The following is a 26,010-nucleotide window of genomic DNA, read 5'->3' as shown; positions in this document are numbered from 1 at the left end:
ACTTAGGTACCTCAGACTGTAGGTGGGGCACACACAATACGATATCACCCTCTCTATCACAGCCTAGGTACCTACCTTTAACTTCTTAGAGCATTTTCCATTTATTGAAAAGAGGAGGGAAAAAAAAGTATCACTCAGAAACTCGCACACGAAAGACAAAGACAATGTCTTTTCGCAAGCGTAATGTCGTCATTGGAGCTGCCGGGTCTTCATCTCCCATCATTCGACAAGAGAAGTCTCTTGCACCCGGAACAAGACCATCTCCATTAGATGGACGTTTGACAACCTCCACAGGCACGCAGTCTTTGGATCAGCTCTTGTCAGGTCATGCTGGAATGCCAATGGGCACTTCCTTGCTCGTTGAAGAGACAGGAACTACGGACTTTGGAGGAGTACTTTTACGATACTATGCCGCCGAAGGACTTGCCCAAGGACATCAAGTTCACCTCTTGGGATTTGGCGATGCTTGGAGAAGAGAGCTTCCTGGTCTTGGCAGTCCTGATGGCTCTAAGAAGAGCAGCAAGCCAACCTCATTATCAGATGAAAAGATGAAGATTGCTTGGCGCTACGAGACACTCGGACAGCGCAATGTTCCAGTCAGAGGTATGCTCTTTGCGCTCCCTCCAAGGACGTAATGTTGACCTGCGACTTATTGTAGATGCCCAAGCACCAACAACTCCCGGACAGACACCGAGCACGTTTTGTCATGGCTTCGACCTGACCAAACGTCTTGAAAACAGTGCCATCAAGGGTCAGCTTCACACAACCCCAGTGGAAGGTCCCATGGCATCTCCAACAAACACGCCTTTCCACAAGTTCATTGCCGATGTGACCTCCAAAATCAAGAACTCGCCACCTTCTACAGTTCATCGAATCGTGGTACCCAGCCTCCTCTCGCCTACACTGTATAATTCTGCTGCCAGTCAACCCAAAGAGGTCCTCAAGTTCCTCCATGCTTTGAGAGCACTCCTTCGACAGTACTCAACCCAGGTCACGGCATTTGTGACTATTCCAGTTACTTTGTTCCCTCGCTCTACGGGACTAACGCGGTGGATGGAGTTACTATCCGATGGAGTTCTCGAGTTGATTCCTCTGCAACACCAAGCTCCAGTTGTGCGGGAGCCCGGCAACGAAGACAAGGGCCAAGGACTACTACGTGCTCATAGCTTACCCGTGTTCCACGAAAAGGGAGGCGGTCTGGAAGGTACCTGGAACAGGGAAAACTTATCTTTCAAGCTGAGCAGTTCCAGTGGGTTGGTAATTACACCCTTTAGTCTACCACCGATTGGAGACGAGGAAGAGCCAAGTAAGGTTTCCAAACCCAACGATCACAAGAAGGAGACCTTGGATTTTTGAAGAGAGGACAATTCAATGATTGACCTGGTTTTGTGATCCTGCCTTTGAGTCTCAAGCTCAGGACTCTTATCTTATCTTTTCCTCCCGACCCCACTCGCCTAAAAATTTTATCACCTAAAAGCAGCTCCAAGCTCTAAACTTCTCTTCTCTTCTTTCTTCTGATCAACATCAACAATCTCAAAAGGTATGTCAGAATTTTTTTTTTTTTTTTTTTTTTTTTTTGTCGCACTTTATCCACGCGACTCGGACACAATGATTATACACTTATTAATCTGTCAATCCCCTGATTTTCTGTGACGACACACAATAAAATTACGAAGACGACTTATGATGTTGTCCTTTTCACACTTGTTTATGCTCGCTATACTCCAACGAAGCGCCCGCTAACTCACAATGCTTCAATAGATACCATGGCTTCTCTAGGCCCAGCCCCTGTTCGGATATCCAAGATCGCTGGGCGATATCTCATCTTTGATTCTGAAGCAGCTGCGTTCTTGCGTCGGAATGAGAATATCAACGGTACTCTAGCCGGAACGGCGCCTCAGCAACCGACTCAGAATATCTTTCTCGGTCTTCCAATTGAACTCCGGCCGGAGGAGGCTGAAGCGTTATTGCATAAGAATGTGGCTTATCTTGTAGACGACGTAGCTGCCCACCACCATGTTCTCCAGAATCACAACGCCGAGGCGAGGAAGTTATACCTCGACTCGCTTAGGACAAGAAAGCAGACAGCACAACAGGTTATTGCTGAAAAGAATGCCAAGAGGGTTGCTGAAGGAGCATTGAAGCGTGGGAAATCCCGCCGTGTGCCTCCTAGCAATGCAGACGACGACACCATCACTAGTGAAACTAAGCCCGCCGTACATCAGCAGGAATCTGCCCTCAAATCCCTGGGCGTCACCCCAACATCCAGTGGGTCGCTGATTTCTTCAGAAGCTGAACGGACATACCAGGCCACTAACCCTACGCAAGGCCCTTTGTGTGGCTTTCTACTTACTTCTGGTCACTACACGACTCCCGGTCTTCGCTTTGGTGCCAAGTATAGTGTTTACCCAGGCGATCCCTTGAGGTTTCATGCCCATTTCATGGCAAACCAGTATGAATGGGAAGAAGATATTCCCGTCTTGGATATCGTAGCAGGAGGCCGTCTCGCCACAGCTGTGAAGAAGGCGTATCTGATAGGGGCACAACAGCCACTAGCGAATGGATCACGGGATGACCAAGAGATGAGAACCTTTAGTATCGAATGGGCTGCAATGTAAAAAGCTGAATATAATAGATGCTATGCCGAACATATCCTGACAAGATGATTTGAGTCACAGGTGAAAGCTTGACCATTGTGAATTCATGCCCATCAGCTCCCGAAAATGAAACAACGCAAATGAGTGGAACAAAGGCTACAGGTGCTTAATTACAGCAAACAAACCATTACCGATTCCCTTAATCGTGGGTTTGCAGGAGCTCAGGGGACGAAAACGCGGCTGAAGCTAATAACCTCCCGGCGGCAACAGACGCATTTGTCAAAGTTGTTCATAGCAAGAGAGACACGGCAGTCGTCGCATAGACTTAGGCATCGACAGGGCCAGACAATAATGGTCCTGGATGAGCTTTGACACACCACGCATTGCGGACCATCGCTTCCAAAACCCGATCCCCCGTTTTCCCATGATGTCTCGGAGCATGCCGCAGATGCAAACGCTTGCCGCCGTGATAGTAAAAGTTGTTCCAAAAGATGCTCCTCTTCGTCAGGATCTAATTTGGTGCTGCGCCCCGGTTGCATGATGTTGGCTTTGGGCTGTAGTAGGCCAGATCCCGGGGAGGCCAAGACTCGAGTGCGTTGCAATTGCTCCATTCGCCGGTATTTGGCGCGTGTCATGATGCCATCACTTTGGAGGTGGGCAGACAAGGTCATGGCCTCCTCGCGCTCTTCAGGGCTTGTGGGATGCAGAAGGCGTGCTAGATCGGATATTTGCATAGGGGTGTCATGGAAAGGCGTGCTCTCACGACTGATTTGAGGGGATCGTTGAGTAGGTGTTCGTTGGCCGTCGTCATTCTCGTCTTCTGACTCCCATGCTTGGTAATCATCCACTCCATCACCGGCGGTCGACATAGAGACGACGCTTGTAGTGTCGAAGTCGTCATCTGAGTGAGGTTCAAAGTCGCCGCTGGAATCTGCAGATCCCCACCAGCCGTTTTTCACCCAATATTTGTATAGGTCCCTATCTAGGCTCTCCTCGTCTTGGTCAATGCCCACACGCCTGAACTCGGCCTCGATGTCTGCCGTCTCCTCTTTCGGAATGCGTCCATCATTATATGAAGATGGTCCTCTTGGTCGTGACTGTTTACGACTAGAGCTTTTGCTCTGGCTGTCCATGCTTTTTGGGTGCTGAGCAAGCCAAAGGAGCCATGCCGGCTGATATCGGATCCGTAGAGTCGCAAGACACCATAACAAGGACTTGGCGCTAATTCTTGCAATAAGTTTGTTGATACTGAGTAGAAACTCCAGTGCCATAAGCCAACGAGAACTCCTTTCAGACGCCCCAATGCCCGCATGAAGGTTGCGCTCACTGCGTCCTTTCGGTATCTTCTGAGCAGCACGTTCGCGGGCGTACCCATTGGATGCAATTGATGGGCCCCCTTTCACGGGAATCAGGCCGATTGCGCCGATCTGATCATATCGCGAGTCGGGCAGGCCGCCGCCACCGCCAATTAGTTTTCTTTGCAACTCCTCGGCCTCCTTAAACCGCTGCTCTTCCAGCCAGGTGCGTCGTTTTAGACTGATGCCCCTGTCCTCATTTAGGTAGACGGCTTCACTAGCCATAGTGATAGCGCCGAACCCAGTTCGCAGTAGAGCCGTGTAGAAATCCATTTCTCGAGTGATGCGAATGGAAGAGAGCGATACGTTCGCCTGCATGTTTTCATGGGCATGGATGAGACGCTGACGAATGGTCATTGAAGCCATGTCTGATGTCGAAGGGGGAGAGAATGCTGAGAGGAGCAAAGCCAGTCCGTATATGAACAGGCATATAGCGATACCTAGTAGAACAAGGACATGTGGCACAAACCCTATGATGCAAACAGTTGGAAATCTGAGTAGACTCTGAGAGGATGGATTGTCGAGGTCAAAGGAGATGGCTGCCCATACAATGCTAGCCATAAAGCAGAGACCCCAGAATCCCGTGCTGATTAGTCGGTACTTAGCTTGCAGATTGAAGATACCGAGCACATGGCTCGTAATATGCGTCATCGAAGATAGCAAGGCAACGAGGAGAACTTCGGGCGAGGTGTTGACCCTTCTCATAACCATTGACCTAGTCAGAGCTATAGCATTTCCAAGCCCTGAGGCTGGGGCATCAGCAGAGGTTGTTTTAGTGAAGAGGTTCCAACCAAGCTGGTTACTGATGGCAGCATCGGCCTCTGCAAACGCAAGAGACTGTTCAAATAGTGTCATACCTGTCTCCGGTGCGACAGGACGCCCCTGCACGGCACAGGAAACGGTCTCAAGGAACTGGCTAAGACAAAATGTTCCGAACAAAGGCCACAACAGGGACAAAGAGCCGGTCAGATTACGAGCAGAGCCAGATTCATCTGACGGTATCATCCGAACGGCAATGCAGGAGTGTTCATCGGAGGCTGAGAAGAGTAAAATTGAACTCAGAGAGTTGAGAAAGGCGTTTCGGTGTGAGAACATCAAGTCCGAGCTTTTGCTTGCGTTACCCCATCGTAGCTCGGAAAAGTCGGATGAGGTCTGGCATTGAATAGATTGAAGTAACTGGCGCGCCTGTATTACCAATAGGACGATAGGAACGAATCGTAATAAGAGTCTTGTCGGCCATCGCAAGCGTAGGCGTCGTCGAGTGGCAGCGAATATGTGTGTCCGGTTAAGTATGACTGCCATAGCTATGCAACACAAAGCCCACTTGCTGGTGGCATATCCAAAGACACTGCCTAAGCTACGGACACTGTCGACGGGTACCCGTCCTATGGGAGCAGTGGTCGCTGTCTCAGACCCCCCTGCACCTAACAAAGGCTCCATTATGTTCTGAATAGTCGGGTCGGCCTCAGCAAGTATGGTATTCGCGCCGACTACTGCTGGTATGTAATTCGAATTGTCGGTCGTCGTCTCGAGATGTTCGGGCACAGAAATGTAAGATCCAAGTTTCTTAACGAATCGCGGTCCGGCCCAGACAAGGTCCTCTAGTATGGGCGCATAGCGTGTCACATTGACAGTCCAGACAGCAGGATTGTACCACGGACCAGATGCATTGGCAGCACCAAACCCTGTGTTGGTTGTGAAGCTGGTGAGGGGTGATGGCGCAGAGGGGACGAACTCGTCGGCCATGGCCTAAGGAGAACTATCGGGCACGAAGTTGTCGGAAGAGAATGGAAGGCAAGTTAAGGAAAATGAAAGCTGCGAAATAAACGTGTCGGTCGCAGGAGCGTTATTTTGATAACGAGTCACTGGGTTTCGCCGAGGACATTGTGAAGTGTCCTTGTTTGAAGCGTGGTTTGTTGGTCTGGGGAAGCGATGATGAGGCAAGGCACTGAGCGACCTCAGTGTTGACATCGAGGTGGAGGTGGTAACATGCGGAAACTATGGACTATCGATGTACCTGCCAGGTCAAGACAAAGCCCAGACTGAGTTGGACTCACGGATACTAGCGCGTCCTCTGGGGCCCACTGTAGCAGCCAAACAGCTGTAGGAGTGCTTGCACAGTCATGCACAGTGTTGTTAAAAGGACGTGATGTACCCACCTCAGGTCCCCTGCATCAACCCACGGGAAGTGGTCCCGATTTCGGCGCCAGACTAGGCTTAGTAGCTCTCAGGAGTTTCAAGCATGGTGTACCTTAGGGTAACTACGCTCAATTCTAGGACATGATATTAAAGCTGGCTTACTCATTATCTCGTCCTTTCACGTCCACTGGATAAGTTTTCTCAACACCGTCTGACACTACCCCGAAAGAGCTGACATCCTGCTGGGTCTAGCGTTTCTATCAGGCAAAGGTCCATAGGTTATTCAGCAGGACAGGAGCCTCAGGGGTATCTTCTTATAAGATAAATATGCTTGACTCTTGATGTCTGAACTTTCCCGACAGTTTGCCTATCTCCTTTCCCTTGCCTTCATTCTCAACGATGTTTTATGATGCTTCAAAGAAGATCAATTGTCCTCTTCGTCCGAAAGTTGTGTCCTACGAGACCATTTCGAGCCAGGACTATCCAGTCAAAGAAAGCCCATGACATGCCCGCATAAGGCGAAGGAATTCAGTGGTATTGCCTTAATCGAGCACAACGAAGTCAACAAGCTGGCCTTTTTAGTCGACGTAGCCCGTGATGGTATGATTGATTGAACGCCTGGAAACACCCATGAAGTTGAGTAATATGCTGACCTACTATCCAATCAACCCACGATGACCGATTCTTTGAGTGATGTAGCTACTGCAAGGTTGGCTCCTTTGCTTGCATGTACGGCACGGGCGACGAGGTCTCGATGCAGACTGGCGTCTGATGACGGCAAACTTCCCTTCAGCCAGAGATTTGTGATTTCGTCCCGGGAGGGGAGATAGGCCACACAGCAAGCTGCGAGAATTTGTGAATGTTCAGAAGGAACTGGATCGAGCACCATGATGGGTTCATCATTGTCCGCCCCAGGCACCAAAGCCGCAACACCTCCAGAGACAGTATCGACACAGTCAATACCAGCATCCGCGAGAGCGGCGGCGGCAACAGTGATGCAGCCGCTAAGCACGTTCATCATGTCCCATTCCTCGCTTCCCTGTTCCACAGCTACTTGACGGGCTTGATCTCCTTCAATAATGGTGACAACCACATCCACTCCACTCTTGGGCCAACGGTCTGCAATGAGGGCGCCCCTGAGAGCTGCTTCGAGATGTGTGCTCAAGTCACGCTCGGTGGAATCGCGTAAATAACCCCTTCTTTGACGTGTTGCAAAAGGTGCGTATTTGACATGTGTAGAGAGGACCATGTGAGGGGAGAAGGGCGCTGATCGAGGTAGAGATCTAGGCCCATGAACGGTGCATGAAAGTTTCATGCCCTTACTACTAGAATCTTGCTGTGATTCAATTTCTAGGTACGCCGATCCAGAAGCGGATGGGGTTAACCCAGTCTGCAAATCTAGTCAAATGATATCAGTCAACTCTTCACAATAGACGACTACAAGTTGCTTAGAGAAGGGTTGGAAACTCACATTGTGACCTAATACCATTTGGAGCGCGAGTCCGAATGGAAACAGCTAACTCATCGGCTTCATAAACAGGTGCCACTGTGACACCTCCAGGGCCATTAATGCGTCGTCGGTCCGCCATTTCGATAATTATTCCTTGTCTCCAAGATCTCTCAATCTGAGGGCATGGATTTTACCTGGAGTGGGTTGAAATTCATCGATGCATTAAACGGGGCGCTACGACGCTTAGTCATCAGCGGCTCCATCTTCTTACCCTTCAAATTTTCTCGTGGGCCTGCTTCGAGAGCTCTGAACTTCCTCTCCTTCATACATCGAGAGCCTGCTTTCTGTCAACGAATGCCTTCGGCAAGCAGAACAAAACTAAATTTGGTTTTCTTGTTCAAACATGTCGTGGTATAACTTGAATGAGCAGCAAGGCTTCTCGATGATGCCGATTTAACGAGGTACGTGACGCGCCGCTGCGTTTTCCCACACGCGCAACGATGATCCTTCACACCACTGTTCCCGCGAAACCTGAGCGTTTGAACAACATGCACTACCATCTGAGCACCATACGATTCTTCTTCTTTCACACGATATCGGTGATGGGGCAATGCTAACATCACAAAAGACGTTATTCCTTTTGCTACCACCTCCAATTACCAGTGGTGAAGAACCATACAAGGTTAGTCAGATTTTCCCTTTCCACTCAAGCACAAGCTCCTTCCCATGTCGATGATGAGAAAACCTTTCATTCAGTTCTGCTACTGAACCATTGTGATGACTCCCAATTACCAAACCAAGATCTCTGATACACATCTTACCTCCTCTTTCAATATTACCGCCGCTTGTTTCGATCCCAAGCTAACTATCAAACAAGTCCCAAGTTAATTATCTTCTTCCCCTCCGAGTCTTGTCCCAGCTTTATTTGGCTTGACCTCGATGCTTGATGAAACATTGGTAAGTTCACTGCGAAGATGCAAGGGCAAAGGAGTTGTGTTGCATGATGACACAAGTTCTATCCATTCAACGACTTCTTCTTGACCAAGTCACCCTCCCGCACCGTAGGCTTTCTATGAGAGTCGATGACTGGTTGTGGAGTTGCTCTCTCGAGTGTTATGAAGACTCCAGTGTTCGGGCTGCTGGTAGCCCGTTTTGGGTTATCAGTATCCTGGGCCGGTCGAGATGACTGAGTAAACCGGCTTGTCTGACCTATCACACGCTCCTTTTGCTTCTCTATACTCTTCGTCCGATTCTAGCCTTGGCTTTGAACAATGGCTAACGGGTGCAGATTCCTCACAGCGATCAGTGCCCTCAGCATTTTGTACAGGCTTATGCTAAATCGACAGTGCGGTAAGTTAGTATCTGAGTGTAATAGTTGCCTTTCATAGTGATAATAAATAAACCTCGCTTTTTGAATCCGACCTTCTTTCTCGTGCCTGTCCTCAAATCTTCAGGTGCTTCGAAGCCCGAGTTGGCTTGCCAGTTGTGATATCAGTAGCGTCTGGAAGACGCTGAACGAATGGGAATGAGTTTGATGAGAAACAAGAAATTGTCATGCTTGACTTGTTGGATACTTCTCATCGACTGCTTCATGCAATTGTTTCTGCCTATGGGTAGTCTCTTAATGTAACCTCAGCTCAGGCCCTTCAGTCGGTTGAGAATAGCTCTCCATAAATACATCCATTACCACCGATAACTTGTGGTTGATCTGTAGCTATTCAGGTTTATATCGTAATCTGACAGGATCCCATTTTTAGATACAAGCTGTGTGGATCGTATCGGCGTTCAGAATGGCCTATTCAATCTACCTTAGCCTCCACTGTCTTAAACGAGTTAATGTCAAGTGGCCCAATCAAAAGAACCCCTCAACCCCTTCCCTTGACTAAGAGCAACTGAACACATGCATTTCACAGCACTCGTTTCGCCCTGGCACGCAAGACCTCGTATCCCCATTCCCCAAGCTACGTTGCTAAAGTATCTTGGTCGGCATTGGAGCCACCTTGCCCTTGCACCACGCATCACAGCACATATCTATTTATTGCGACGACGCCTACGAGAAACGATACGATACAGTTGAAAGCGACCAAAGCCGTCAACAAACCATTTTGGGGACGACAGGGATCGGGCGCTTGATGCAGACGTTAAAGCCAGCAGCACTATTTGGACCCTGAACTTAGCCTCATATCCCCTATCAACCTTCAAAGCGCAACCTATTCGATCGCTCTCGAGACCTTCCAGTCCCTTCGCCCACCAGTTTCTTCGAAGCAGTTTCTGCTATCCATCACTCTCGATCGACGCGCCGCAGAGCGTCTCTGCGCAAAAGCTGTCAATGCCATCCTATGACTTGCCAGGCTCCAATTCAAAGATGATGCCCCGGCATCATGCCGCCGCCTTTTCGAATGGCTATCCTCGTGGCAATACTTTTGACATCTCCCCCCACAAGTACGATTTCCTCTCCTGAAAATATCGACTCATGACCCGTACACTACTGGCGTCGCAAAGACTTATGGCAATTAGCTGACAAGACGTCTCAACTAGGTTCCAGCCGCGCACTTTGACGCCTGCCCAACGGCGTCGCAATAAGCTTCTCGTCCGCCTATGCATTTTAGCGGCGATACTGTTCGTTTTTAGTCTCTGGCTTTGGCCTTCCAGCCCCGTGGCTTCGCTGGTGTCTTTCGGGCTCCTTTCTGCTGGTGGTGCACCAGAGCTTGAGACAGTTCGATACTACGACTTGACCACCGTCCAGGGCACTGCTCGTGGCTGGGAACGCGAAGAGCGCATTCTGTTATGTGTACCACTTCGTGATGCCGAAGCGCACTTGGGAATGTTCTTTTCTCATATGCGCAATCTCACATATCCGCACCACTTGATCGACCTTGCCTTTCTCGTGTCCGATTCCAAAGACAATACTCTAAAGGTTCTTTCTGAGAGTTTGGAGGCCATCCAAGCCGACCAGGATCCTAAGCAACCATACGGGGAGATCTCAATCATTGAGAAAGACTTCGGGCAGAAGGTCAACCAGGATGTTGAAAGTCGTCACGGATTCGCTGCTCAGGCAAGCCGACGAAAGCTGATGGCGCAAGCCCGAAATTGGCTTCTGAGCGCAGCTCTGCGGCCGTACCACTCCTGGGTTTATTGGCGCGACGTAGATGTTGAAACGGCACCTTTCACCATTTTGGAGGATCTCATGCGCCATAACAAGGACGTCATCGTTCCCAGTAGGTTTACCTGAAGTAAAAATGTCTGGAGATGAACCCCAGTTTCTGACTTCTGTCCAGATGTTTGGCGACCGTTGCCTGACTGGCTTGGCGGTGAACAGCCCTACGATTTGAACTCATGGCAGGAGTCTGAGACAGCTTTGGCCCTCGCCGACACACTTGATGAGGATGCTGTCATTGTTGAAGGTTATGCCGAATATGCCACTTGGCGCCCTCATTTAGCGTACCTCCGTGATCCTTTTGGTGATCCCGACATGGAAATGGAAATTGATGGTGTTGGGGGTGTCAGTATCCTGGCAAAAGCCAAAGTCTTCCGATCCGGTGTTCACTTTCCAGCCTTCAGTTTCGAGAAGCACGCCGAAACAGAAGGTTTCGGCAAGGTAAGAAATCAGATACCCTACCAAAACGGCCATCATTAACATGTATAAAATAGATGTCCAAGAGAATGGGGTACTCAGTCATTGGTCTACCTCATTATACCATCTGGCATTTGTATGAGCCTAGTGTGGATGATATCCGCCATATGGAGGTGAGTGTCCCTCTGCTATAGTAAACAAAAATTCTTGTATACTGACACCGAGTGTAGGAGATGGAGCGGGAACGACTTGCCCGGGAAAAGCAAGAAGAAGAGAAGAAAAAGAACCAACAAAAGATCAAAGAAGAGTATAGTGACACCCGGAATGAGTGGGAGAAGGATAAGCAAGAGATGCAGAATCTGGCAGCTCAGCCAAAGCCTGTCAAAGACACACAGAAAGCTCCCAGCCGAGATGGGTTGGCCCAGCCCCATAATCAACAACCTGGCTCTGGCAACCAAGCCAAGGCGGGCTCAGGTAATGCCGCTCAAGGCGACATCAAAGCGCATGTGGTCAAGCGGGAGGGTAACGCAGCAAGACAAGAAGGCAAAGCTGTTCAAGAGGGAGACAAACGAGCTGCTGTTGGTGCACAAGATGCGCCCAAAGCCAACCCAGGGGCCGCTCAGCAAGTCGGTAATGCAGCTGCTTAAAGAGTTTCCGTTAATATCTTCTCTGGTCTTGTTTCCTTGATCGCATACGATATCTACTTGCTGTATAATAGAATGGATGTCATCGGAGTCGTTGGTTGTGAGTTTGTACGCTTAGGCGGAGAACGGCAGACAGTTAAAAGGTGTGACCATTGGTAGATCCCCTTTGGCATGTCATTGGCGTTTGGTTGGGAAGGGCTACTCGTTATCAATATCAAAGAAGACAAAAAATCATACGCTTTAATGATTACTATACTGTTGTGGACAAACATGAAGAAAAAATAAAGCATACTGACTTTGGTTTAGTTTTATTTTTATTTTTTATACAGGATAGGGCCTCATGTAAGTAGAGCTTCCCGGAAGGTTTATTTCTAAGGAATGTGTTAGCATTCTCGTAAATTCTTGATGCATTCATGCAATCCTTCAATTGTCGTATCTTTATAGACATGGAAGTTTGCAAATAAATGAGCCCCTTTTCTCATACTGCCCGAGGTGGAACTGTACCTATACAGATTAGGCAGGGAGGGAGTCAGTGGGAGTTTGGGATCAAGCTCAGGCTTAAAGGCAAGACCGGTCTTCCTGCCATTTTTTGTTGCGAGTCGAATTGATAATGTGATGAACGAAATCGGGCTGAATATTTTGCTATTTTCAATATTATTTCCAAATTTTTTTCATCCAGCCTCCAGCCGTGCATGTCTTTCAAGGGGCCAGGACAGATGGTGGCAGCTGGCCAATCAGCGTAGGCATGGGGCGACACCTGGAGAAGGACAGCGCGCAGCTTCTAAGATCTTGGCATAAAGTTAAGTGGTACCTTGCCTTAGCTACCTAAGGTATCTTAGCCGTAGGTACGCTACGTTGCGACTTTGTCTTTATCATCCAACCTCGGAACTCTCTCGAGCAAACTCGGCCACAAACGATTCCCCTTTTCGTTTCGCTGGAGACGTGGTGCTTCCTCCGAAGAGTCTTCCTTTCGCTTTGTGTTCGATTGACCAGCAAGCGTAGCATCGGGTTTCTACGATATTTCGGACCTTCTTCAGTCACCCCCGAATTTGGGTCAATCATCAAGTCGCAAACCATCACCAACGATTACGAACCTGCAATATCATGAGTCGCGATGAACAATCGTCTCTGACTATGGAGAGTCCTAGGCCATCGGGAGTTTCGAGTTTCGAGAACCGCGCGCTCCCTGTACGGATGCAGTATCGAAGCCGACCTGTGTCCGTCGCAGTTGACCCCGTGTCGCTTGTCATTTCGGAATGCATCTCCATAACTTCCGCTATCCAGAAGCATGCTCGCTCTCCACATTCATCCGTTTCCGCTATTCTTGGTGGAAGCCCGAATCCCGTACAGCTTGGACCTCCCAGTCCTTCACCACGTGGACGAAGCAAGAGCCCCGCGGCGAGTATCAGCGGTGATGCTTCCCATGATGGCCTTACCAACCGCTGGGGTCTTCGTGGGCAGAGGGGAAAGAGCATGCAAGATAACCCCATGATTGCTGGCTTTGGGAAACTAAGGCATGAGCTTGCCGGTGTTAAAGGTATGGCTGGCCAACTAGTCGCTATTACTCCTTTCTTCACCCATGATGGCTGACATTTCCCTTCTAGATATCCGGTCATTCGACGCCCCTGCGATCCTCGCCCCGTTCCTCCACGTTATACAAACCAAGGGTACCGCCGCCCCGATCACCATCTTGGCCCTAGGTGCTTTAAGGAAGTTTCTGGCTTATGGTTTCATCTGCCCCGAGTCACCACGGTTTGCATTGGCTATGCAATCTCTGTCCAGTGCCGTTACACATTGTCAGTTCGATATCAGTGATTCAGGCCAAGTCGAGGTTGTTCTTCTCATGATTCTGAATCTGATGGAGGATATGATGTCTGGTCCGGGTGGAGATATTCTGAGCGACGAGAGCGTTTGCGACATGATGGGTCGCGGCCTTGCGATATGCTCACAGCCTCGTTTCTCCCCCGTTTTGCGCCGTACTGCTGAAGCCTCTATGGTGAGGATGTGCCAAATCATATTCGAAGACGTGAAACACCTCGAGGTTGAAGCTGGCGATGACGCAAACGCCTTGGATCAGCAAGTTGATGACGATCGCGATAGTGTCAGAATGGAAAACCCCGCTCCTGAAGCAGGAGGACTGTCTGCCGAACCTGAGAGCCTGGAGGTACCTGGAATACCTACCCCAGACCCCGAACGCAGCAGCAGGGACACCACGGCCACCTCTGAAACGGCACTGGCAACTACAAGCGACGTGACAGAGGAGACGGAGTCTGTGGATCTTAGGCCTTACTCCCTCCCTTCCGTTCGTGAGTTATTCCGGGTATTGGTGAACTTCCTGGACCCCCAAGATCGACAGCACACCGATACAATGCGGGTTATGGCATTACGAATTATTCACGTCGCCCTTGAGGTTGCTGGACCCTTTATCTCTCGACATCCTGCCTTGGCAGGCATCGCGGAGGACCGATTGTGCTGTTATCTGTTTCAGCTGGTAAGGTCTGACAACATGGCAATTCTCGAGGAGTCGCTAGTTGTTGCCGGTACGCTGTTGGCCACTTGTCGTGGAGTACTTAAGCTGCAACAGGAGCTGTTCCTATCTTACCTGGTAGCTTGTTTACACCCAAAGGTTGAGATACCCCGCGAGCCCGGTATCGACCCCTCTCTCTATGCTGGCATCCCACAGACACCCAAACTAGTCAAACCTTCACAGTCATCACAGCCCAGCAGTGGCCGATCGACCCCAGTCCCTGTCAAGGACCGTCAAAAACTTGGCCTGGAGGGTGGATCCCGGAAGCCAGATGCACGCCAGGCTATGGTAGAAAGTGTTGGGGTCTTGTCGCGCATGCCGACATTCATGGCGGAGCTCTTCATTAATTACGATTGCGATGTTGACCGGGCAGATCTCTGTGAAGACATGATTGGTCTTCTTTCCAGAAATGCTCTCCCTGATTCTGCAACCTGGAGCACCACAAGCGTCCCTCCGCTCTGTCTTGATGCTCTGCTCCGATATATCCAGTTTATTGCCGAAAGACTTGATCAAGATCCTGTTTATGAAGACTTTCCTGACCCTGTGACATTAAGGGAGCAACGGCGAAAGAAGAAAATTATTGTCAAGGGAGCAAGCAAGTTCAACGAGAAGCCGAAGGCAGGTCTGGGCTATCTGGAAGCACAGGGCATCATTAAGGACGCCACAGATCCTGTTGCTGTCGCTAAGTTTCTTAAAGGCACTTCACGGGTCAATAAGAAGGTCCTTGGCGACTTCATATCTAAGAGAGGCAATGAAGAAATTCTTGGAGCTTTCTTGGACCTTTTCGACTTTTCTGGTAAGCGAGTTGACGAGGCACTTAGACAATTCTTGGAGTCATTCCGACTCCCCGGAGAGGCGCCCTTGATTGCTACGATCGTGGAAGCTTTCTCTGAGAAATTTTGCTCCCACGATACTACTGGCGAAGTCGCAGACAAGGATGCAGTGTACATCTTGACGTATGCCATCATCCTGTTGAATACTGATCAACATAACCCCAACCTGGACGCCAAGAAACGCATGACGTTGGAGGATTTCGCAAGAAACCTCAGGGGAACCAACAACGGCCAAAACTTTGCTCCAGAGTATCTGCAGACTATCTACCAGTCCATCAAGTCCAACGAAATCATCCTGCCCGATGAACATGATAACAAGCATGCCTTTGACTATGCATGGAGAGAACTGCTTCTCAAGACAGAGTCAGCAGGTAACCTTGTAATATGCGATACAAACATTTATGATGCTGATATGTTTGCAACGACCTGGAAACCTATCGTTTCTACGCTGTCCTATGTATTCATGTCCGCCACAGATGATGCCGTGTTCGCTCGAATCGTCACTGGTTTCGATGAATGCGCTCGCATTGCCACCAAATATCAGAACTCGGAAGCTCTTGATCAGATTGTTTATTGTCTGAGCCACATGTCGACGTTGGCAACCGAAACACAGTTCAACACTTCCCTGAACACTGAAGTTCAGGCAGGGGATGGTAGCGTCATGGTAAGCGAACTCGCTGTTAAGCTCGGTAGGGATTTCAGGGCCCAACTTGCGACTCTTGTGTTGTTCCGTGTCGTTACTGGAAGTGAAAACCTTATACACAGGAGTTGGAAATATGTGAGTAATCAAGTCTTTTCAGTTGGATGGATGCTCACATTGACAGATGATTCGCATATGGCTCAATCTATTTACCAACTCGCTCATTTCGCCATTTTCCCCAAGCAATCTGCCAGGCCTACCGCTGCCCCCCATTCCACTGCAAACACCATCACAAGTCATCGATCGAGTAGCGAGGAATGCGGACACTGGTTTCTTTTCGGCCTTCACATCATACATTTCTAGTTATGCTGCCGACGACCCCCCTGAACCATCCGATGAGGAGCTGGAAAGCACACTTTGTACCATCGATTGTATCAAATCATGCAAGATGACTGCGGTGTTTGAAAATATTGCGTAAGTTGTACGTGTGTATAGTCAGGATCAAGCTAATTATCTGAAAGTAACCTGAGCCCATCTGTCGCTAAAGTCATCGTCGAAACACTTGTTGATCAACTCCCCGAGGATTCTAACACCACCGTAATTAGTGTCAAGCATGAAAGTTTGCCTACGTCTCCCACGAATGGTCACGTTCGACCGCCGGGGCATTTGGAGTACGATCCAAGTGTTGCGTATATCCTAGAGTTCTGTACACTCTTGGCGTCACGGGATGCAGAATCCATCGAGAGCATGGGTAAAGTTGTCTTCGACACGCTACAAGGGGTTCTTCGCGATCCAGCCCGATACCATGCCATTACAGTTTCCCGGGCGTCTTTCTATGCTCTCAAGCTACTCAATATCAGCTATGTAAGTTTTCTAGCAAACGCTTTTGAACTTGAAGCTAATCATATAAGGATCATGACTTTGTCAATGTTCCATTTCTGCTTCACACGATCTCGACTTTGCCACAAGAGGCTTTGGGGAAGAATTCGGATCTTGTGTTGCAGGGCCTTTCGCTTTGCATCGAGGAGTCTGGCCCGTTGAAACGAGAAATGATGACATCCCCTGACTTTTGGGCAATACTGCGAGCCTTGGCTCAACGTCCGGAATCAGCAGCACTTGTGTTCGAAATTTTGGAGAAGGGAACTGCTGGAACCCCTCCAGCTATTATGGCAGATAACTACGAGGCAGCAATATCCCTTCTGAACGACTTTGCCTCCGCTGCCACCCCTCGGCAACCTAATATGCAGACCCGAAGCCCTAGACCCCAAAGGCTAGCCCCCTCCAAGCAAGACAAAAAAGGGTAAAACTTTACAAACCCCAAGCTTTGAACATAACACTGATATGATCCCAGCAATGCGGAAGCAGTTAGCCGAGGCTCCAAGGCTGTCAACATGCTTTATAATTTGACGGATCGGATCCCACATCTCATGCAACAGTCTCAGCTTGAGAGCAGTGAAGGTGTGTCATCCTTCAAACACTATTATTCCAATTGCCATGTTAACAAATCCACAGCCTGGTCTGCATATTGGCTGCCAATTTTCCAGGCTTTAACCACTCAGTGCGCAAACCCATGCAGAGATGTCCGACAACTTGCCTTCTCCGCTCTTCAACGATCTCTTCTGTCCCCAGAGTTGACCTGCAGTGACCCTAAAGAGTGGACTGCTATTTTTGGCAAGGTTCTCTTTCCATTAATCATTCAGCTGCTCAAGCCTGAGGTCTTTCTGTCCGATCGAGATGGAATGAGCGAGATGAGAGTCCAGTCTGCCTCTCTTCTTTGCAAAGTCTTTCTTCAGTATATGGTACTCCTCTCAGAATGGGACGGAATGCTGGATCTCTGGATCAAGATCATTGAGATTATGGATCGTCTTATGAACAGTGGCCAGGGTGACAGTCTTGTGAGTTAACCTACCCAGCTTTGCAATGATACAGGCACTGACAAATAGTAGGAGGAGGCTGTTCGTGAGAACCTCAAGAATGTGCTGCTGTTTATGGCCAGTAGTAAGTATCTTGTGTCACCCCACATAGATCCGTCGAAGGAGGAACTTTGGTCAGAGACCTGGAAGCGCATAGATCGATTCCTGCCTGAACTCCGTGGCGAACTCGCTCTTGATGAGCCCCCGAACGAGAACAAGACAGACAACCAGACTACTGAAGTGTCGGCACAGCTTCCGGAGAAGGAAAAAGAGATCGAGAAGAAGACTGAGATTGAAGAGGACCAGATTACTGAAGACCCAGCCACGACAGAAAAAGTTGCTGAAGAATAAATCTTGCTTCGCTCGGAGGAGACTGGGAAAAGTCAGAGTCATCAAGATTATGTTACCAATATATCTGCGCATCGGCGTTTGGATGGGATCTACTGTGCACTTTAGATGTTTACTTGACAGAGGACTTTGTACAAAATGACAAATAGAACGCCTCTATCATCGGCTCCAAGAGCTAGATTGACAGATGTTTGCTTGAGATAAACAGGGGGCATAAACGCTTGAACTAGAATTCATCCACCAGTATCAAACAGTTGTAATACAAATTCTCGCGTTGATCTTGCAAGCATATCCCAAAGGCCCGATATAGACTGATTGATAGCTATGGTTTGAAAGGAGACTCTATTGCAGCGTATTTATGGGAGTTGGTATATGTATAAATTGTTTTAGTTGGCAACCTTTTTTGTGGACCAGCACCTCGGGCGTTAGTCATTCATATATTCTGACTGAGACTGTGTACCTACCTACCTCGAAGCTTCATTCTGAAGACAAAATCACCCAGACGCCACATCTCGAACATCCTCAGTCTTAGATATGCCTTAGGCATGTGTTTATGAGGCAGCACCATTTTTTCCCGGTTTGACACATACATTCATTCTTGTCTTTCGAAATTGTCAAGGAAATAAGGCGAGAGTTGTTTTCAGCCTCATCTTTCATTGTAATTTGTGCAGCGGCCCCACCTAAATGCTCAAACGCTCTCTGCGTCTTGCGATGAAGAGAAATCTTGACTCATTTCTCAAGGAACACTATTCGTTGACTTCCAACTCGGTCACGACCCCAATAGCGCCCTCTCCCAAAGTCAAAGTTCCTGGACCGCCTGCCAAGGTTCCCAAGTCCAACATGGTAACCACCACCATTCAACTCACCAGCAAGGAGCAGCAGCTCCGCCATCTGCTTCTTGATGTTGCCAAAGACATAGACGAGTCCGGAAAAGCTCCAGAGCCTATTGTTCTTCGTTGGGCCGGTGGCTGGGTACGCGACAAGCTACTCAATATCCAGAGCCATGACATCGACGTGGCCATCAACGCCATGACTGGGGTCCCCTTTGCTCAAGCTATGTGCGATTACTGTGAACGACCAGAGGCCATGTCCAAGCACAGCATCGGCCCTGCAGATATCGGAAGCCTCCACAACGTTGCGCGCAACCCTGAGAAGTCCAAGCATCTGGAAACGGCCATGGTCAAGATGTTTGGTCTGGATCTCGATTTCGTCAACCTCAGAAAGGAAACCTATACTGAGGACAGTCGAAACCCTCAAATGGAATTCGGTACGGCCGAAGAGGACGCTCACCGCCGCGATGCCACCGTCAACGCACTCTTCTACAACTTACATGACGATCGTGTTGAAGATTTTACGGGGGGACTTGCAGATATGGAAGCAAAAATAATCAGAACCCCTTTGGAGCCCTTCCAGACCTTCATGGACGACCCTCTGAGGGTTTTGAGACTTGTTCGTTTCTCCAGCCGGCTCCAATTCATAATTGATGCCAACACGCGCAAATTCATGGCAGACCCAAAGGTCCTTGAGGCATTGCGTGCCAAGATCAGTCGAGAGCGAGTCGGCGTAGAGTTGGAGAAAATGCTCAAAGGTTGTTGCAACATCTTGATCTGATTTGATCTGATCTGATCTGATCTGAACGGTATGTACTAACTTCTAGGTAGGAGATCACCCTTTTGAAGCGCTTCAACTCATCCATGAACTACAACTCTTCCATGCAATCTTTACCGACCCAACTCAGGAGAACCTCCCAGTTCCCGACATATCGCGGTGGGCTGTTGCTTATACTTGTCTTGATGAGCTTCTCAACGATCGAGACTCGACTTCTATTGCTGGCCGACTCATTACATCTACGGATGCCACCTACTCCGCTTGGAACCTTGCCGCGCTCTCTCCATGGATGACGGTTGAAGAGCCTCCGAATCCTCGCAGGAAAGCAAACGCTCTCCCTCTTGTGGCCATTGTCTCGCGCGAAGGCTTCAAGGCCCCAAATCGATTGTCGAGTATTGTTGCTGCTTCGCATCGCAATCGTGACGAGATTTTGGAGTTGAAACATGCCGTCTGCAATGGAGAGTCGTACATCCAAGAACGAGATCGTTTCGGCATGGCAATCAGGAAGTGGGACACGCCCGCCGGTACCTGGAGACTGCAGGTTTTGAATGCACTGCTCGTCGAGGCCCTGGAAACCCTCACGGAATGGCGCCAAGAAAAGTCAGCAGGTAAGGGTGATGCCATTTTCCTTCCCTATGAACATCTGAGTAACTTGTTTCTAGAACAAAGTAATTTCTTAGCAGGTTGGAAGAGTTTCCTCGACCACCTCGCCAAGTTAGATGTCTATGAAGTTACGACACTTGAAAAGCTCCTTGATGGCGGAAAACTTGCCAAAGCACTTGGTGGTATCAAACCGGGGAAATGGACAGGTCCGGCTCTAGATGTCTGTGTTGCATGGCAACTTCGCAACCCTGGCGAAACAGACCCAACGGGTGCGATAGAAGAAGTACAGCGGCGGAGAGAAGAGTTGGGGATACCGTGAGTAAGGAGCTAGTATTCGTCCCAAGTCGGCGGCTCTGCATATGCACCGGTGCAACTTAGGTGTGTGAAGTATTGGTCTAGGCTAAGCTGCCATGACTTGACTATCATGATGGATGCACGACCTGTATGGACGCAATGGATATGTAGGGCAACTAAACCGCCCCTCTTATAGTTGAGACGAATGAGTATAATGATAAAGAACTTGACAAATTGTATACTGAAGCTGACAAAGTTGGTTGATCATGATGAGCAAACAGTCAGTTCCTATACAGTGCGACTAATTGTATTTCGACACCGTATGTGGATCCAATTAACCTACCTAGCCAACCTACCTGAGGCATCCTATCTCAAGATCTGATCGTTCGCTCTTCATTCTTCTCACTCACCAACATTCAATCAACGATAAGATGTCAGTCGCTGACTCTGATACCATACTTTGTGCGTTAAAAGGGCTCCTTGGTCCTTCAAACACAGCATTGTTGCATGAAGTCTCGGGTATGAACTTAGCTCAACGTAAGCTTCACAGCATCGAATTGACTAGTATCCATTCTTTCAGGTAAACCAGAGCATTTTCGTGCAGAAACTGAAGGTTTAATATCTTCCTTGGTTGAATCCAATGATGCAGTGCGTTTTCCTATACGCCTGTGACGCTATCTGGCTCAGATAAACGGCGTCGAGCTAACAGTCGCTGCCTCCAGGACCTTCGCCAATCTGTTCTCAGTGTAATTAACCATGCCTCGTCTTCGGAGGACAACTTGGACCAAAGCCAATTATCGAGGCTTACGGCAGCCGTCAGTGAGAAGGCATTGGCATTGAGGAGTGTTGAAGGTACATCAGCGTGCATAAATCTATTACTTCTGTGGGTTGACTAACATCACAAAGAACATTCGGAACTCCTCACAGAAGCAGCTGTTGCCAGTCTCAATGTCTTGTGCTCGAAATATCACATTGTTCTGGACCAGACTACTCTCGTGAAGCTCACAGCTGTTACTGATCCTCAGGATCCATGGACAACTGCGCAAGCAGCAGCAGCAGCCTCGAAACTTTTGGCTGAACAACTTGAGTGTGAAAGTCTGACCGAGTTTATCACCAACACGGTCCTTCAGAAATATTTGAAGCCATTGTTTATGAAGTCATCCTCGCGAATCACGGCTTCAGGACGACCCTCCCAGTATGCCATGATTGACGATCGGTCCCGACCTGTGATTGAAGTGCAGCCATGGAGAACTCAGGCCCCGTGGGCAGAGGCTACAATACAATGGACAGTAAACATGTCTACGGTAAGGTCTTGCCGGTGGAAATGCGATTAGTTGCGCTGACACTCGCTGGTAGGCGTCACTCATTCAACAGCACTGGCCGCTTTTCTTGCCAGTCCTGTTGGCGCTGGTGGAGAACGAGTCTACCAAGACCAAGGCCAGAGGTTTGAGGACCACGAGGGAATTCATGGGCAAATGTCCAGCTCAAGTATTGCAAAATACAGGCATAGGCCATGTATTTGCAGGCGTCACGTTCCCGCTCCTGCTCTATCTCCCCAGCGTCACACCAGAGGATGAGTCTACGACCATACTCATACCGGCTTACGATGTGCTTATCAAGCTGGCCCAGTCCACCGGGCATACCAACAGCATTGAGCGTCGCCGACTATTTGACAAGATCCTCAGAGATGGAGTATTCGCAGGCTATTTCCATGCTTCTCAGCACACTCGCATTGTCCAAGTTCTGTTGCAGAAGGCAACAGCAGTAATCAATAGTCTGGGTATCTATACAATCAAACATTTAACTGTGAGTAACCACCTACTACCGAAAAACGCCTCGAGCTTTCCTTAACACATCTGCGCCAGCCTCTTCTCTCAATGGTGTCATTAGTCATGACAGACCCCTTTGCAGTCTCATATCCTCCGACCCTGATAGCGGCGACGCAAACCCTGAGCGCCATCATTACTAACACATGGCCTCGTATCGGAGAACTTGAGCATATGGAGAACGTCACCCGAATTCTGTCATTATGTTGGTTAAACGTCTCTGAGGAGATTGAGCATGAGGTATCTCAGACTTCTGCTGATATCAACACCTTGTCACGAGAGTTGGCACACACAGCTCGAATTCTACAGGCACTCTGGGACCACGATGCCTCTAAATGTCCTGCGAAGCTGAGTGAAGTCCTGAAGCAAGAACCGCGGCTGTCTGATCTTTTCCCGAAAACGCTGGCTTGAAGGCTGGGCGGCTGTTGCTAAGACTCAGTCTAAGGGTTGTTGTTTGAAGAAAGACTTCCCACGCAGCCATTTCCTATAGGCTTTGTATCGTTTCTTCGGACCATCTTCCTCAGTCACGGTTAGAGGGTTTTCCCCCACCTTGAGCAACTCAGCATAGACATCGATCTCTTCTTCAGTTCCTTTGACCATTAAACCTTCATCTTGCCAGTCGCCGCTTACATACTCCTGATACTCGGACGCATCCACGTCCACGGGCGTGTCGCTTGAGATGACGAGAGGAAGGTTTTGAGGATGACGGATGTATCGCTCGTAATCTTCGGATTCCTGCTCGGCAACAGACGGATTCAGAGAGTCATGGACGGCTTTGGTGAAAGTCCATTGTGCAGCCTTGGATTTCTCCAGGGCTGTTGGCTTCGTCTTGGGGCTATGTTCAGATGCCTGTACTGGCTGATTCGTGTCCAGTCGCAGAGAGCTGGCGAGTGCACCCTTGTCTTGAACAGGTTGCAGCCAACGCTGGAGCGAGATCCCTTTCACTGGTGACCGGTCCGAAATCGAGTCTGGCGCCCCATTCGCCCCCACAGTCTGTCCTCGAGAACTTGGTACATTTGCGTGTGGATGAGCATCTTTCTTCGACTTCTTTTTGTCACCGTGATCAACCTCATTGTCGGTTCGAACCCGGAAAGGGCTGAGGTCGTAGCGGCCATCCTGGGTAGATTTAAGGGGAATGTACTTGATAGTTGAGTTCATCTTGTAGGCAAACATCTTGGGAAAAGAAGAGAGGGTTGATGGCCTGTAATACTCAAGCCAATAGTCATCAAAGAATTCAACCGGATGGGCGCGGGCAATGTCTTTGCTTGGTACGTATGGTGGAATTGATCGTTTCTGCAAGTGAGCGGGAACATACCAATTGATGTAGTCGTGCTTCAACCTGGCGGACCAATCTCGTGGATCGGCATGATGGAGGTAGTAATCAGTTGCCAAGTCCCACAGCATAGGTTGGCCTTGAGTGAATATGTAATTACCGAGGAACAAGTTGTAGGCCTCCTGACGTTGACTGTCCAGGAAAGAGTTGTTGTAATATCGCTTGAAGCTCTCGATCATGTCTCTTGAATGACTCGTCCATTGGTTAATTTTGCGGTAGGTTTCCATGGTATTGACCAGTTGTGAGCCGCCGTACTGAACAGCAATGGTATCACCATGGTCATGCCACATGTGAGTGAACAAATTGACAGCATCTGTGTCGTAATCAACCGACGTATCCTCAAGAATGCCAAGGGCATGTAGCTGGTGACCTAGGGCTCGCTTGCCAATGACGAACTGCGCAGCATTGGTACGGTCCAAGCAGTCGATGCAATTTGTTCTGGCTACTCCATTCTGTGCTGTCATGGGGCTCGTGAGACCGTCTCCGTTTCGGAAGAAGCCTGTCGTAGCGAGGACCGACTCTGCGATAAGCTCGAGGTTGCCAATAACGTCCCCACCACGCACCTTTGATGCGCGACTCATGTCCCACGCTTTGTGAATGATCTTCTTATCCTTGGGCAGGAATTGGTTGAGATAGTTGATGGCATGAGTATATTCCTCCAGTAGCTTTGATTCACGAGGCGTTCGCTCCTTGGACTTGATCAGGTTAACAACATAGATCGGCGCACCGTAGCGCTCGAACAGGTTATCGAAGTGCAGAGCGGCGGCACCATAGAACGGATCAACCAAATTAAGCTCAATCGGGGGTTTAGGCGTGACACCAGTGCTGTCCTGTGTCCAGTAAAGCGGAATGCTCCCTCTATGCTGAACATAAGAGGTGTACTGCGGACTGCAGTATAGTTGAGGACCAGGTGCGTGAAACGACGTCGTCAGTGACTCGGCTACGATTTGTTCCGTCTCGACATCGTTGGCAACATAACCCTAGGAGTGTCAGCGCGAGCACCGAGGAGAGAAAGCAACAACCACCTACAAGATCGTTGGCTCCACGTTTCAAGAACCGAGCACCGGCAAAGTAGCGCGAGCGCCTTGCGATGACAGTGATGTGTGCAGTACGGCCGTAAATTGATAGAGCTGTTGAAGGTTAGTACCTGGAGCATGGAAATAGCAGCCGTAGTCCTATTTGCCAAACTCACCCGCTTGATCAATGTATCCATGTATAATTGGACGACACCAGTCATAGGGGTCTCGAAGAGCAGTAACGGCAGGTTGTAGTAGATAGTCGTTCCAGACAAACATGGAGTTGAAATCATCGTCGTCTGGCGGCAGCATTCCCTTGGCAAGAGCATCGCGCTCCCGGATGACGTTGTGCTGCAAGGTACGTGTAACATCGTAAGAATAGCTGTAATAGAAAGAACGAGTCAAGTCGAGGTTGTTCAAGATGCCGAGGAATCGTTGCTCCTCGGTGTTGCGGGCGTCTGGCTTGAACTTGGCGGGAGTCAAGGAAACAAGCTCAGTGCCCTCAATCTGGTATATGTAGTGGCCTCCGACCATAGCAACAGTGCTCTTTTTTGTGATGAGAAGCATATAGTAGGGTCCGGTGAACTTGATAAAGCCAAGGAGGCCCCATGTGGTGCAGCGAAGCTTGATGCCACCGGTACCTCGGTTCCCGTCATCTATTGTGTCGAGCAGTTGGTTCATCTCCTTCAAACTATAAACAATCTTGTCGTCCGTCACGTTGAGCTCAGCACCCTCGGTGGTGCGGTCGATCTTGAGGATTCGATAGCGCTTTTCACTGACATCGACACCGACGATGTAATACCGACTGGCCGTTTCGTAGAGACTGAACTTGTGCATCTTGTAAATCAGGCGATCAGGGACACGGTCATCGAAGGTATCTGGGAATGCGCGTGTGGACGGGTCGGGGCTCGTTGTTCGCATAAACGGCTTCGCTACAGCGGGCTCGTCGTCATTGTCGTCTTCACCGATCGTGGGGCCGCCAGCGGCTTCTGAAGATAAGGGACTTCCCGCGCCATTGTTCTGTAGCGAGGGGAAAACAGGTGCATCGCCGTTGGCGTCGTTGGTGGTTGGAAGGGCGTCTATTTCAGGGCCTGAGCTGAGCGCGTCTGGAACACCATACTCAGACATTTTGACGAGTGCGTGTCATGTCCGAGCGCAGGCGAATCGCTAGAGAGGATGTATCTTTGAGCATATAAAATGGTGAGTCGCATCGAGTTGACCAGGCGAATGTGTCTGCTGCTGCCTGTACATGAAGAATGTTGTGTGTCGTAATCAATTAAAGAAGGAAGCTGGACACGAAATGATAGAAC

At 49.3% G+C, this 26,010-nt stretch overlaps 7 protein-coding genes across 7 annotated transcripts; 4 read left to right on the top strand and 3 right to left on the bottom strand.

The window, feature by feature from the left end:
• Window positions 1–164: 164 nt before the first annotated feature.
• On the top strand, window positions 165–2,618 carry FOBCDRAFT_144893 (PAXNEB protein-domain-containing protein; the record flags this gene model as incomplete). The annotated part of the gene is made up of 3 exons (XM_031189989.3): window positions 165–603; window positions 659–1,306; window positions 1,762–2,618. 3 exons carry the CDS (start codon window positions 165–167, stop codon window positions 2,616–2,618), a joined length of 1,944 nt encoding a protein of 647 aa, XP_031033974.3.
• Window positions 2,619–2,718: 100 nt separating this feature from the next.
• Window positions 2,719–5,954, bottom strand: FOBCDRAFT_52281 (uncharacterized protein). The gene has a single exon (XM_031189987.3). It carries the CDS (start codon window positions 5,696–5,698, stop codon window positions 2,819–2,821), a length of 2,880 nt encoding a protein of 959 aa, XP_031033972.2. The 5' UTR covers window positions 5,699–5,954; the 3' UTR covers window positions 2,719–2,818.
• An 801-nt stretch (window positions 5,955–6,755) lies between these two features.
• Window positions 6,756–7,680, bottom strand: FOBCDRAFT_206299 (3' exoribonuclease family, domain 1-domain-containing protein; the record flags this gene model as incomplete). Its single annotated transcript, XM_031189986.2, has 2 exons — window positions 6,756–7,489; window positions 7,563–7,680. The coding sequence occupies 2 exons, from the start codon at window positions 7,678–7,680 to the stop codon at window positions 6,756–6,758; spliced, it is 852 nt and encodes a 283-aa protein (XP_031033971.1).
• Window positions 7,681–9,440: 1,760 nt separating this feature from the next.
• On the top strand, window positions 9,441–12,032 carry FOBCDRAFT_231263 (Anp1-domain-containing protein). Its single transcript, XM_031189984.3, has 5 exons — window positions 9,441–9,983; window positions 10,080–10,759; window positions 10,820–11,139; window positions 11,193–11,288; window positions 11,346–12,032. Exons 1-5 carry the CDS (start codon window positions 9,871–9,873, stop codon window positions 11,760–11,762), a joined length of 1,626 nt encoding a protein of 541 aa, XP_031033969.2. The 5' UTR covers window positions 9,441–9,870; the 3' UTR covers window positions 11,763–12,032.
• A 575-nt stretch (window positions 12,033–12,607) lies between these two features.
• On the top strand, window positions 12,608–18,330 carry FOBCDRAFT_231262 (uncharacterized protein). Its single transcript, XM_059609858.1, has 8 exons — window positions 12,608–13,296; window positions 13,364–15,897; window positions 15,944–16,233; window positions 16,281–16,623; window positions 16,671–17,059; window positions 17,111–17,217; window positions 17,272–17,654; window positions 17,706–18,330. Exons 1-8 carry the CDS (start codon window positions 12,864–12,866, stop codon window positions 18,021–18,023), a joined length of 4,797 nt encoding a protein of 1,598 aa, XP_059465805.1. The 5' UTR covers window positions 12,608–12,863; the 3' UTR covers window positions 18,024–18,330.
• A 172-nt stretch (window positions 18,331–18,502) lies between these two features.
• On the top strand, window positions 18,503–22,774 carry FOBCDRAFT_298383 (uncharacterized protein). Its single transcript, XM_059611931.1, has 8 exons — window positions 18,503–19,608; window positions 19,682–20,236; window positions 20,291–20,546; window positions 20,782–20,805; window positions 21,175–21,377; window positions 21,432–21,829; window positions 21,882–22,331; window positions 22,391–22,774. Exons 1-8 carry the CDS (start codon window positions 18,705–18,707, stop codon window positions 22,760–22,762), a joined length of 3,162 nt encoding a protein of 1,053 aa, XP_059465804.1. The 5' UTR covers window positions 18,503–18,704; the 3' UTR covers window positions 22,763–22,774.
• FOBCDRAFT_298373 (phosphatidylinositol-3,5-bisphosphate 5-phosphatase) lies at window positions 22,775–25,828 on the bottom strand (the record flags this gene model as incomplete). Its single annotated transcript, XM_031189978.3, has 3 exons — window positions 22,775–24,664; window positions 24,714–24,814; window positions 24,877–25,828. The coding sequence occupies 3 exons, from the start codon at window positions 25,826–25,828 to the stop codon at window positions 22,787–22,789; spliced, it is 2,931 nt and encodes a 976-aa protein (XP_031033963.2). The 3' UTR covers window positions 22,775–22,786.
• Between the last annotated feature and the right edge of the window lie 182 nt (window positions 25,829–26,010).

Source organism: Fusarium oxysporum, chromosome IX (genome assembly GCF_013085055.1).
Source record: "Fusarium oxysporum Fo47 chromosome IX, complete sequence".
In the NCBI taxonomy this organism is placed as follows: domain Eukaryota; kingdom Fungi; phylum Ascomycota; class Sordariomycetes; order Hypocreales; family Nectriaceae; genus Fusarium; species Fusarium oxysporum.
This window is presented reverse-complemented; position numbering and strand designations above follow the sequence as displayed.